General features: G+C 35.6%; 2 protein-coding genes across 2 annotated transcripts; one reads left to right on the top strand and one right to left on the bottom strand.

The window, feature by feature from the left end:
* The first annotated feature begins 256 nt into the window (after positions 1-256).
* Positions 257-5,346, top strand: Zmynd10 (Zinc finger MYND-type containing 10). The gene is made up of 10 exons (XM_053762358.1): positions 257-476; positions 802-910; positions 1,255-1,368; positions 1,714-1,853; positions 2,619-2,738; positions 3,258-3,412; positions 3,684-3,835; positions 4,365-4,523; positions 4,770-5,008; positions 5,097-5,346. The coding sequence occupies exons 1-10, from the start codon at positions 373-375 to the stop codon at positions 5,164-5,166; spliced, it is 1,362 nt and encodes a 453-aa protein (XP_053618333.1). The 5' UTR covers positions 257-372; the 3' UTR covers positions 5,167-5,346.
* RpS12 (Ribosomal protein S12) lies at positions 5,340-8,883 on the bottom strand. Its single transcript, XM_053762359.1, has 6 exons — positions 8,798-8,883; positions 8,626-8,663; positions 8,014-8,148; positions 6,779-6,881; positions 6,081-6,182; positions 5,340-5,449 (listed from the first exon to the last, which is right to left on the bottom strand). Exons 2-6 carry the CDS (start codon positions 8,640-8,642, stop codon positions 5,387-5,389), a joined length of 420 nt encoding a protein of 139 aa, XP_053618334.1. The 5' UTR covers positions 8,643-8,663; positions 8,798-8,883; the 3' UTR covers positions 5,340-5,386.
* Positions 8,884-13,316: the final 4,433 nt, after the last annotated feature.

The following is a 13,316-nucleotide window of genomic DNA, read 5'->3' as shown; positions in this document are numbered from 1 at the left end:
AGTCAAAAGTAATAATTGAAACTGACCACAAATCACAGATTTCAATCTGTGATCTGTTTTAAAAAATATAAACATTTTCTCAGATTATTTCTGCAGCGGGTAGGTAACTTAACTCTGCAATTGTGCAATCAATAAAAGCTACTATAAATATGTAGGTGAAAAACATCTAATCTAAAAAATATGGCCAGTGGTCAAAGAAAATTAATGTTACCATGGTAATAACTAAATCCGGTGGCGCGCATTTAAAAAAATCAAAATTTCGATGAAACTGTTCCCATAGAAACATCATTATTTGAGATACATATTGTATTTGAATTGATAGATCCATATTTGATGCAAAGTGTGTAAAATATTTTTATTTCAATATTCACAATGGTCGAAAAGGATCCTCAACTCACCGCGCTCGAAGCGGGTGAATTAGATGTTTTTGTGGAGACAATGGAAGCGTCTCGCCTTGAAGTCATAGGGAGTCAAGCGTAAGAATCATTCTACAAAACTGCTTCACTTGTATTCTACTTTGTTACGATTAAAGATTTATACTTACTTTCATACGTATAAGAAAAAATCCTTCTAATCATTTTACTCATACTATTCCAAATTCTCTGTTTTCATAAACTCGATATCTACATCTGCCTGCTACTCGTTCAAAGCTAAAATGCTGAATCGCTTTTGATGAAATTTGGTATGCAATAATTAAAGAATGCATACGCTACTTTTCCAAATTTCTACACCCAGAGTGAGACGAGAAATTTGGAATTATTCGAGTTACGGGAAACAACTATATAAATATAATATTTTCAGATGGATAGACTGGCACATCAGACTACAAAAGCTCAATCAGCAAGCTGTTTTGGAGGCAACCACCCTGCAAGAAGAACAAACCAAGGAAGCCCTTATTTCTTGTGGAAAGGTAATTACAATCCCAACGGTCCAACTAATATTATAGATGCGTACCTATGTCTTTCTTTATATATATATATATATATATATATAAAGAAAGACATAGGTACCTTTCAACCCGGAAAAAAAACTATTGTTCCCGTGGGGTTTGCAATACCTATATTCTATTATAAGTTACGCCAAATATAAAACACTAGATTTTAATACGAAGAAAAAACTGTTCCCGAGGGAATTTAAGGGGGCCAAACCGCGGGGCAACAGCTAGTTTTTTTTTATATAGCTCTACACCTACTATTTGGAAATGTAGTTTTTTCCCAAAAGATTTTCCCCGAAAAACCTGTGATTCCATTTCAGTTACCGATTCTCGTGCATGAAGCAATATGTATCCAAGTATGGCGTCTGAAGATCTACCCTCAGATACTGAAGCTGGATCCATCACCGACTAACACTTTCGGTATTTATATGGTGGTAAGTTATAGTGTATGGAATAGATGGATAAATTAAATTAATTTAACTGGAAAAATGACATACTAAAAATCTCCACACTACGGACCAGTTCGCCGAACTTGTCGCATTCGGCATATATGTGGAAAACCAGCCTATAGGTACTAATACCTGATAGGTACCTATAGCTAGGTACCTATAGATATCTATTAGTTATTAGTACCAATAGGCTGGTTTTTCATTGCGGTAAATAAAAGCACTCATACTAACTAACGCAATGTTCGTGCATTCGCGTCGGCATGTGTCCAAGTGGCGATAGTGTGTAGTGTTATAAGGAAAAATGGGCGTATTTTTTGTACATTTCCGCAGTTGTACCACGAAGCAGTGGCGGTAGGACTCCTGGAAACCGTGTTGTTCCACGAAGACGGCGCTCAGTGCATCAACGAAGTCGCCGTAGATCTACTGGAATACGCCGTCGAACAGCTGACTGCGTTATTAGCTTTGCTCAAGTAAGGGTTCTCGAGATATCCATACGAATTAATATTCGATACGAATTAACATTACATACATACATTGCAAGTTAAATAAAAACTTTTAAAAGATAAAAGATTTGTAATTTTGGTTTTTAATGAATAAACTCAAAAAACTCTGGGCCATTTTGGTGAAATTTGATATAGAGATGAGCGAAACCTTCAGCATAACATAACATAGGCTACTTTTTATTGTGGTTTTACCCGAGCGAAGCCGGGAGGGACCTTATATTTAAAGGGATTCTTATATTAGGAGGGATTCTTATATTTAAAGTCAAATTATCACAGTAAAGGTATTTTCACAGCAATATTATTAGAATAAAAATATTTCAGCATTGTGGGTACAGATGCTCACAGTGTCGTCCTTGAGTGTTTCTGATGGCATTGGCGCCTTAAAATCCGGATTAAATGTAATAAACCATGTTGAAGAGTCTTCGTGTGTTATTTCTACAAAAAAGGGCAGTTTTAGATACACATACTAAAATACGACCTCTATGGCTTAAGTAATCGTCGTCATGCCGGACTGCTAGGTAGGTACACTGTAGATCCCGGGTTCGAGCCCCGGTCAGGTCGAAATGATATTCTTCAGAATGACCAAGGTCTTGAATGTTATATATTTTTTAGTATCGTTGATTTAAAGAGTTCCCATAACACAATTCTCGTACTTTGGTGCTAACGCAAACTGAGTGATTTATCCATTTAATGTATCTATTAATTCAAATATCAAATGAGTTTGTTCACCAGCATGGATTATCTGAACAAAATCGAGCCAGCCGCAATGACAGAATCCGCCATCGAAGAGTTGGAGCGGCAGAAGAAGGGGCTGCAGTTTGATATCAGCATGCGCTGCATCACCATCGTACGGTGAGTGTACCTAAACGTAAAGGTCAGTACACACCAAATGCGCCACGCATGTGTAGGCCTTTGTATGGAATTGTGATTGACGCGTGCAATATAGGGTTAGGGATAAGGATTACGCAATCGATGTCCACAGAATCATAGGGCTCTTGCTTTCTAATTTATCGATGCAATGTGTTAAAAAGTATAAATACTTAGTATAAAACAAAATCGCCATCCTCTGTTTGTCCCTATGTATGCTTGGATCTTACTACGCAACGGATTTTGATGCGGGTTTTTTAAATAGATAGTGTGATAGGTTTAAGTGTATAATTTAATGTGGTTTTACCCGAGCGAAGCCGAGATGGCCCGCTAGTAAAATATTTAAGTCAGATTGGTATACAAATTTATGTAGCACGAGTAGGATGCTAACCTGCATGGGACTTTTTGATATAGGCGGACGGTCTAAACCACCACCGCTTCTATCCGTCACAAATCTACGTAAGAGAGACGTCTAGAAATAAATAGATAATATTTCATTGCTAGCTACCTGGCGGAACATATGGAGATAGCCGGTGTCGGCGCGTCAATGGCCACGAACCTATTCAAAATTAGTGACGTGCCATCGCTGTTGGCTCATCTCATTGAGTTGCAGCCGTGGAAGAGGGCCAACGACAAGGGTGACATGGAACTGTTCAATTGTAAGTTGTTTTTAGGCCAGTCCTCAATTTGGCTTCGAATCCCCTTTACAATCATCTAAAGGTATATTTGTAGAATAATCCCTACACTAAAACTACACTTTTTATCACGTAAAATGTCAAGTTTTTTTCCTTTCTATGCTCCATGGCATGTGTTCATATAAATCAATACATTACGTAGAATAGAAACAACAACGCACGTACAGTATTAACTAGCCGCGTCACATGACGATCCTGCCACATCACACATTCAAACTTTTTGACCTACCCGCAGATGGGCTATGGAACAAAGCGTCAGACGAAGAAATAGCCCAATTGCACCGCACTGAAGCTCAACTATGGCTATGTCTCAGGCAGTTGCTTCTGGAGCCGAGATTGGCTCATTATTACGTCATTGACGACTGCCGTCGCAGTGCTTTTTGTAAGGTAATTGAGTACATCAATTTCAGCAGTCGGTGAAGGCAGGTAAGTATTTGAATCGGGGTGTGATCTTCAATAATCACAAAGGAGTTATTCAACCTATTTATACGTTCCATCGTGTCCGGCTCTTAAAGGGAAAACACTCGAAAAATACAGAACTGAGAATAAAATATCGATATTACCCATAATCTTAGGTTTGTCTATAAATTACACAAAGTATATCGGATCTTTACGCGATGCGGCATAATGATTTTAAAAAATACTGATAAACAAATCTCGTTGTTGATAAAACAATAACTGGCTCTACCTTACATCTACAAAGAACAATTTGCGTGAAGAATTAGAGCCATGTTCTTTGCTCAGTAATGCTCCGATGCGACGAACCAGCACGTTGTATTGACGTATGTCCAAACTTCATAACGGACGTCAACGTGAGGGAGCAAGATTGCAATCAATGGGGCCAATCAATAGCCACGGCATAGCTCTTGGTATTTCACGCCATAATAATTCGTCTAATATTTTAATCTTTCTCCAGATTCAGAGCAAAATAACAGAGGAGATGCTAGACCAAATCCCACCGCTGGGCGAACTGAAGAACTTCTTGTGTCGGTTGTCGGTGGGAGATTATTCTCCGATGCAACAGCCCAACGGTGCCAAGAACCCTGGCTGCACGCTCATACAAGTGGTTCCACAGGTGATGCAGATGATGGTTCCATATCAATTCCAGGTAGTAATCGAGGAGGCTGAACTGAAAAGGGCTACTTCGCGATACAGCAGCCCAACGGTGCCAAGAACCCTTGCTGCACGCTCATACAATTAGTGAAACAGGTAAACTCTTCCCAAAAAAACAAAAGTTACACTTCTTATTTTTAACGGAAATAATATAAATCGTATCGACAGATTATGAAGGCAAATCTGATCATATCCTTTTGCCCAACAGATAAAAGAAGCATACATGAAGCAAGTCCACAGACGGACCAAAACTGTGGCAAAGGCCCAACTTGGCTGTTTCCAAATGGACGGTTCGGACGAATCGCGCGAAATGGCGAAGAAACTTCTGGAATCGTACACCAGCGATGCGGCGCTCGCCATGGACGGCGGCGGCGCAAAGTGTGCAAAGTGTGGAGACAAAGCTAGCAAGAAATGTGCCAGGTGCAAACAAGAGTGGTACTGCGGTAGGTGGGTACACAGCGTTGTCGTTTTCTTCGTCTTCGCCTTCTCCCTATTCGGATCGTCCATATAAAGTTTCTAAATTAATTCGTTTCAGGGAATGTCAGGTGCAACAATGGCCGAAACACAAGGACATCTGCGATCAATTCGCCAATCTTATTGTTTAATTTATTTTTGTTTACATCTGCCTACCCGAAGTGGGATAAGGGGAGGATGTTTTTTTGTTTTATTTTTATTTTGGAATTGATCTAAGTTGATCCATTAGAATAATCCTAGTCAAGTAACAAAAATGTGTTCTGTGGCGTTGTTTTACGATTATGATTGAAATAAAAGCACTATGTACAATTTTTTTGGATTTTATTACTTATTGAACTTAAGACCTAGGATTTAGCTCGAAGACTTGAGGTAGTCTTTGAGTACGTCCAGCGCTGGCGTCTCCTCACCGAAATCCTAAAAAAAAATACCATTGGAAAATTCAAACAAAACAATGCTTTTAAAAAAGTCAGTTTGTAAAAAAAAGCTGAAATGATGACCGCATAAATGTGCCAAAATACAACCAGTAAGAAACGTATATATTTTTATCTACTTAATGGTATTCAAAATGCGGTAATTCGATCGACATTTGTATGAATGATAGGAAAGTTGTTCATGAATTGGGCATGACTCCATAGGGTCATTCAAATGCTCTGGCGCCGTATATTGTTCACAGACGGTCCAATAGGGATCGCCAGTGTTCGTGCTAGCGCTCATTTTTCACCTGCCGTGTCTATGGTCTGCGCAGAATGCGATAGGCCACATTACTATTGCGCAGGCAAGCCAAAGAGACGTCTCTTGTGGCACGCATTGTACAAACATTCGTTGGTCGTAGCAAAAGTGTAACAAAGAAGGATATGATCCCGAATTTAGTTTGTTTAGTGTTATGTGAAATTTTTCTTCTGTGTAGGAAGGAGCACACCCTCAATAACGATTAAATAACAAATATACTTCAGGCACATTTATCTAATAGTTAATCTGTCAGATTACAACATGTATTATCAGAAAGTGGTAAAACAGGCCTTTCTAATGTTCAAATAAGAATTACCTTGATGACGACGCACGAGCACCCAACGATCTTCCTGGCTTTGCCGTCCTTGTCGATTTTGCACAGACCGGCCCATTCGCCAAGCTTCTTGTTGTTGTCCACCTAGCCAATGAGAAACATTGATTACTTGTATTATATTCTTACAACTATATAGAACCTCTGAAATCCTATGAGTACTCTTACTTTGAATAAGAATTTTAATATTAGTAAATTAAAAAAAAAATTACGAGTACATTGATATTCGATTTCATTTACAAAATTAAAAAAAGAAAGCACAAACATGTCTAATAACATGTTTCAGTCAGAAAAAAAATATGGAAAATTAAAAAGTCAATACCAATCAATGTAAAATTTAACAGATGTATGGATGCTAGGAAAGTTGACTCAGCATGGTGCAAGCCACCATAGGGGCACACAATTCTTTCTATGCTCATGTAAAGTCAAGTCAGTCATCTGGGCTGAGTAACTCGTGCAGAGCAAATATTCAACATGTGGTTCAAAAGGAAATCTTTGTGTATGATTTTAGAAACAAGTGTGTCACAGTTGCAAATATACACAGTGTATACATTACCACAATTTGTCAGTTTTCCGAACTTGCCGGATTCGGTATACATTGCTGGTTTTTCATAACGGTAAATAAAAACTCTTATACAAATTACGCAATGTTCATTAATTCGCGTCGTAAGCTGATTAAATACCTTCACAAGTGGGATCTGGTGTTCATTGCAGAGAGCCTGCACCAGTTTTTTGTAGGCGGCCTCATCACAGTTCTCAGCCAACACACACAGGACAGCTGTTCTCCTGTGCAATGGAAGAATATAAATTGAAACAAACATATCTTGTAATTATAAATGAGTCATTTCAATCCAAACTCTTGTTAACTGCTGCATCAGCATTTTTTTTAATACTGAGCTCCTAGATATCTAATGTTAAGTAAAGCAAACAAAAACAATTGGACTGATTTCAATGAAATTTGATAAACAAGTACAATAACACATTGGTACTTTTATCACAAAAGGGCACTTTATTATGCTTCCACCCTAAAAAAAAATCATTACATATCCCCCATTGATAGAACACATACCCTAGGGTATGCAGCTACCTAGGTAGCTGATATGAAACAATAGCATTCCTAAGCAGGATTGTCATCAGTAAAAACAAGCAGAATCTTCAAAATATGGTTTATTTTTAATGCAGACTTCGCAACAAGCTCAGAGATATTTTATAGGAAAATTTATCGAAACTTCATTTAAGCTTGGAATAAACAGAAAGCTAATTATATATATATTTCATAGCATGACAGCACACAACCAAGAACATGCAGAGATGAAGAGACAGTATTATGTAAAAATTAGATGTAGTGTAGCACATCTGGGAGGCCACTGCTTTGAACACCAAATGCAGTGGTACTATGTGTGTGCATTGCTATCAGCAATGGTGCTGATCCACCATGACAGATCATGATCGATATTTCCACACAGCACATACCTAGAACAGGCACACACTGTATGAATATTGTATGATAACCATTGCTGATTTCAAGAAATTGTATATAGTTTCATTGATAAACAATTTTACACAAATATCTAACTGATCTCATGGAGGGAACTTATGATGTTATTGCTCATATAAAATTATTCATCAGCTAGTGAGAGAAGTGGAGAAGGCAAAAGCCATTAAAACATTACAAATTACACATGTCACCAACAATTGGTTTTGATAAACCCAAACTGAATTAAAACTGAAAACATTTTCACAATTTTTGTTTGAACATCTAGTTCTTCAAACTTATTTTATTCTGAACGGTGCAATAAAGTCTTCATTCATCTATCACTGTAACACATATAGCCACTTATTTCAAACACTGTGGCCCACTTTCACTATAACACAGATTTTCAATGACCATTACAACAGAATCAAAAACATCCATTACTTGTCTAGAGCTTTGGCGGCTTCATGCAGACCATGGACTAGACCACCATGGATGAGAGCAGTCTTCAGCACCTCCTGGAGGGCAGTGTTCACATCCATAGCACCTCCGCTCAACACGGGGTTTACCGGAACTTCACTGGAACAAAAACAATAAAAAATATTTATTTACTTAAAATAAAAAAAAATTCATCACTTTCTGCTAAATTATCAAATTGTAATCTGACAGATAAACTAGCCATCAAATAAATCTGCCTGATGTGATTGCTCAGTTAATCCAATACTTTTGAAACATTTTTTAATACTATTTGTACGATAAGTTACATGTAGGCAAACCGATATCTTATCGACAAGCGGTAAAGGGCCTAAATATTGTGAAATATATATTGTTTCTGCTAATATTATGATTGAAATACTAAAGCCTTCATAAAAGTGCACATTCGCAAACCTGACTTTGAGGTTATGTTGATATGTTGGAATTGGTACAAAACTTATTTAAATATTGAGACCGTATAGCAAAATAATTACTATCACAAATTTCATCGCATTTATATACCAATAATTTAAGCATTAATCAGAAATCAACCTCTGAAATACAGTAAACAATGGTACTTACACTTCAACATCAGCCATGGTTTTAAATGTGTAGCCGACCTGAAATACGGATTTAAACACATTGTATAATAAAACAAGGTCATGATTTAAATTAAAGAACACAAAAACGATAAAGGATTTGTTTAATAATTTAAGATTGTGAAAAATACACCAAAATACGTTTGACACTTTACCTTGCGCACCGGGAAAGAACTAGTGCGTAGCTGAATGAATGATTGGTATTTTTAATTCTTATCGATACGCAGTGGCAAATAATTACCTATTAAAATAAATTTAACTTTACTCCCAAACACTCAGTAACAAGAAAATGTAATGTAATTTTGCTAAAAAAACTATCTTTCTTAACGAGTGTATTGCTAACACTGGAGAAACTATAAAACTGTAATACTTCTACTACACAAGCTCTGGCAAAAAATAAAAGCAAATAAATAGGGAGTATTACTACGCACTTATCCCGCCAGAGTGCAGCAGTCGTAGGTAAACAAAAGCATTGCCGCCTCTTGCTATGTTGATGAAAACGTTTATTTTACAGTATTTTATTAACCCTTTATTTTATTCATTTTATTCATTATGTAAGCATTCGTTTGTGAAAATCTAGCATATTCGGGTGCCGAAATATTGGGAAAATCGTTTTCCATAAGATAAAAAAACTTCGAAAACTATGGATAATGCCTCAAGCTGTAAAATTTCCGAGCCAATAAACGGTCGAAAAGAAGCTCGTAACACTTCACACGTGAAAACTTATTAAAATATGGACTTCATAGGTAAGATCTACAGTCAAAATCAAGTTTATATCAGTTTATGACCAAATAATGCAGAACATATCACTAAATCTGATAATCCACTAAATCTTTTCTTTTTCATTTAAACTCGCACCACGATTGCATAGAAGGTAAAGTTAAGAAAGAATGTTAAGAAGAAGGTAAAGGTAAAGTAAATCGAAATTATAACAATATAAGCAACATTATGTCACTTGTGCTTGAATGGTTTACAACTAATAACCTGGCTTTAGACACAGACAAGACCAAGTGTATTAAGTTCTCTCTTTCAAACGCACCCCAACTTGATATTCCTTTAATAGTTAATGGTAAAGTATTAGAATGGGTACACAGTGCCAAGTTCTTGGGCATTACTGTGGATAGTAAGTTTAAGTGATAAACATATTCAAATCACGGCCAAAAAACTTAGTTCGGCAGCTTTTGCAGTGAGAAGGATCAGACAGTGTACAAACATCGAAACAGCTAGGCTCATGTATTACAGCTACTTTCATAGCATAATGTCTTACGGATTATTGTTATGGGGTAATGCAGCTGATATAGGAAAATCTTTTGTTTTACAGAAACGAGCAATTCGTTTTATTTATGGGCTTAAGCCACGGGATTCCTTGCGACAATTATTCAAATCGATAAATATTATGACTGTTGCATCTCAGTACATCTTCGACGTACTTATTTTTGTTAAATCTAACTTACACCTGTATAAAACATTGAGCGATGTTAATAGTGTAATCACTCGTAATAGGCATAAACTTTGTATGAACAGTTTCCGACTTTAAAAAGTTAGGCGGTCTTTCATGGGTCAAAGTGTAAAATTGTTCAATAAACTCCCTGTAGAGGCTATTAACTTGACAATGCCAAAATTTAAATCATATATTGAAATGCTTTAATGGCTAATGCTTATTACACAATTAGCGACTATTTAAATGATAAAAAACCTTGGACCCTTCCTAAAACTTCTACATCTCACACTTGATCTTACTTTTTTATTATTATTTATATATTTTCTTGACATGTTTATTACATATATTTTGACATTTACTTTTAAAACATATACGTGATTTGTGATCTTCAAGTGTCTGAAAGTAACATAGGTATCTATTATGTTAGATTATGGAGATCGAGTATGTCTGTATGTCAGTAAAACACTCAAATGGTCGGGAGGTTCCCTCTATTGTGGTTGAGCTTCGCGATTCGCGATTCGCGCAAGTTGACGCGTGTGTCAGCCACACGCGTCAACTCGTGAACGGGTGCTGCCGGGGGAACTGGTCAGCTCGATCTTTGATTAAAAGTTTTTTTTGTTTGGTTAATTATACATATATATATATATAGGTATATATATATATATATATTCCTTTCATCAGCACATGATCACAATCATAATATGTTTCAGTATACCTTTTGACCATGTACTTTATTGTGTACTTACATTGTTATATTACTGATAAAAAATTATACATAAATTTATATTTAAAAAATGGTAAGCCCTTCTGGCATACTAGGGACCAACACTGTTTGAATGAGTTTCTTTCGGCATTTCTTCTCAGCAGTGGTCATTCCGAAATGCTAGTAGTTTGTGCTTTGGTAAACATCATTTAATTTAGAATATGACGTGAAAAAGTGCCTGTGAAGGCCTAATTTCTGAATAAATTATTTGATTTGGTATTTTTGGTCGTGAATCTGCAACAATATTGAAAATTGGCGCTTTTTGCCTCCATTGGCAATGTTTGTGTACCTTAGTTGTGTATTGTTGTAGTAACGCCATCTGCGCTGAGATTTACGTAATATGCCCTATTAGATGAAACCGAATAAAACTTTAAAATCTATGCCTATATACAATCATAAAACATAAGTAACTACCTCTTCTAATAAACAAAAGTTACAATTTTGTTATAAGTTGCTATTTAATATGTATTTTTAAAGTGATTTTCACATTCTTTAACTTCGTAAACATTCTTTATTTCAGTTCTAAACACGTTACCTACTAACCCTAGATTTTTAAATTTATTTATATGTTTCCTAACAAAAATGTTGTATGAGACTTGATGTTCGAAATAAGAATATTAATATTTATTATTTTTCATTCCACTTCTAGAGGGGTTTTATTATTATTATTATAAACAAAAAATTACATCTAGGTACTTAATTTTTTAGAATCATTAAAACTAAAACAAATCTCAAAAAATATCGATATCGACTTGCAGAAACGTGTCAAGCCTTATCAAGTTTTGTCAAAATATTGTAGGGATGGGCAAATGGAGAAAAAAATATCGCTATATATCGTATCAATTAATTATAAATGCATCGATAAATATTGACTTAAAATATCGATATTTTTCCTCATACAGTCTACCTACTTTTTCCTTTTTTTTAGAAGTCTGATTGGACAAATACATGATTTTATGCCCATCCCTATCATAATGGCGTCAACTACGTACGTCACTCGTCACCGGCCGCTTTTTTTAGTACTGGAGTTAAAACGATTATTTATCCGTAACGAAATGACGTGTGTGTGTGCACCACTGTGTTCGTGTTTAGATAAGCTAGCTCGTTGTTGAATGGGAAACAAATGTGACTACATGACTTCGTTAATGTATGGCCAATTTTTTGTTTCCCAGATTTTAAACCCACAATTCTGACAAATAAAACAATGTATAAAGTAAATAGGCTTTTATTTAACACAATAAAACATCTTTTTACAATATTTCAACATAAAAAGTTACTGCTTCTATACAATAATTTCGTATGACGAGCAAGACAACACTTAGCCAAATAGCAGGCGCGCGGAGCGCACAACAAAAAGTTCATAAACAATAAATATTTACATTAGGTGAAATGTCAAAATGTTTATTACACTTGAAAATCAGGGTCATATTATGGGTAGTACTAACACGTACTGTAGTTACTAAATATTAGTTATTTTCGTAATTTTATTTCAAATTCTATATTATGAATATATTTTCTATCCATAAACATTAAAGCAACATGTAGGTATCCTACAGAAACATTTTATAAAACACTTACATTTTGTACGTATTTACAAACCTACCTTATAAAATTTCTTAAATTGAATTTTTGTGGGCAAGCCTTGCCCGCGACTACATCCGCGTGAATTTCAGTTATCACACAGTCCTGTTTACAAAAATAATTAATACATATAATTTTCAATGTACAATATTCAATGTACATTGAATATATTTACATAAAAACTAAATTAGGCGATAGTCATAGTAACAGATAAACAATTTGAAAAAACTCTGTACACGCTAATCTTCGAAACTACTGGACGGATTTGAATGAAACTTTTTTGTTATATAGCTATTAGCCTGGTCATATTATAGGGAATAAATGATTTTGAAAACTGGAACACCTGATGGAGAACAATGATGGTACAGCTAAACTATAGGAAACATAGAAATTACGCCTTAACAAGTTGTTCAGCCCGATGAGTATTTTCTGTTGAGGTATAAAAATTGAAGTTCTGGAATACCTTATGCAGACCCAAGGTAGCACAGCTGAACTACTATGGACATATAGAAATGACGCCCTAAAAAAAGTTGTTCAGTCTGATGAACATTATCTGTTGAGGTAAAAAAAAGAAGATCTAAGAAGAGTCACAATGGTCCAGCTAAACTATAGGAAATATATATTTCAGTTGTATGAGCACCTTCTGTATAAGTATTGTTATGCTTTGCCTACTGTTAAATTTCTCTAATAATTTTGACTCCTTACCAAAAATTGTTCGACCACGCGAACGAAGTCGCGGGCATCAGCTATTAAACATAAGTATAGATGAGTTATGAACCAACAAGAATTTGAGATTGCAATCAGAACGCAATATTTTAGAGGGGAGAATCAAAATCAAACATTTATTTAGAAAATTGACCTTCACAAGCTACTTTTCACGTCAAATTTT

This window comes from Plodia interpunctella, chromosome 22 (assembly GCF_027563975.2).
Source record: "Plodia interpunctella isolate USDA-ARS_2022_Savannah chromosome 22, ilPloInte3.2, whole genome shotgun sequence".
Lineage (NCBI taxonomy): Eukaryota > Metazoa > Arthropoda > Insecta > Lepidoptera > Pyralidae > Plodia > Plodia interpunctella.
The sequence above is the reverse complement of the archived record's forward strand: the minus strand, read 5'-3'. Positions and strand labels throughout refer to the sequence as shown.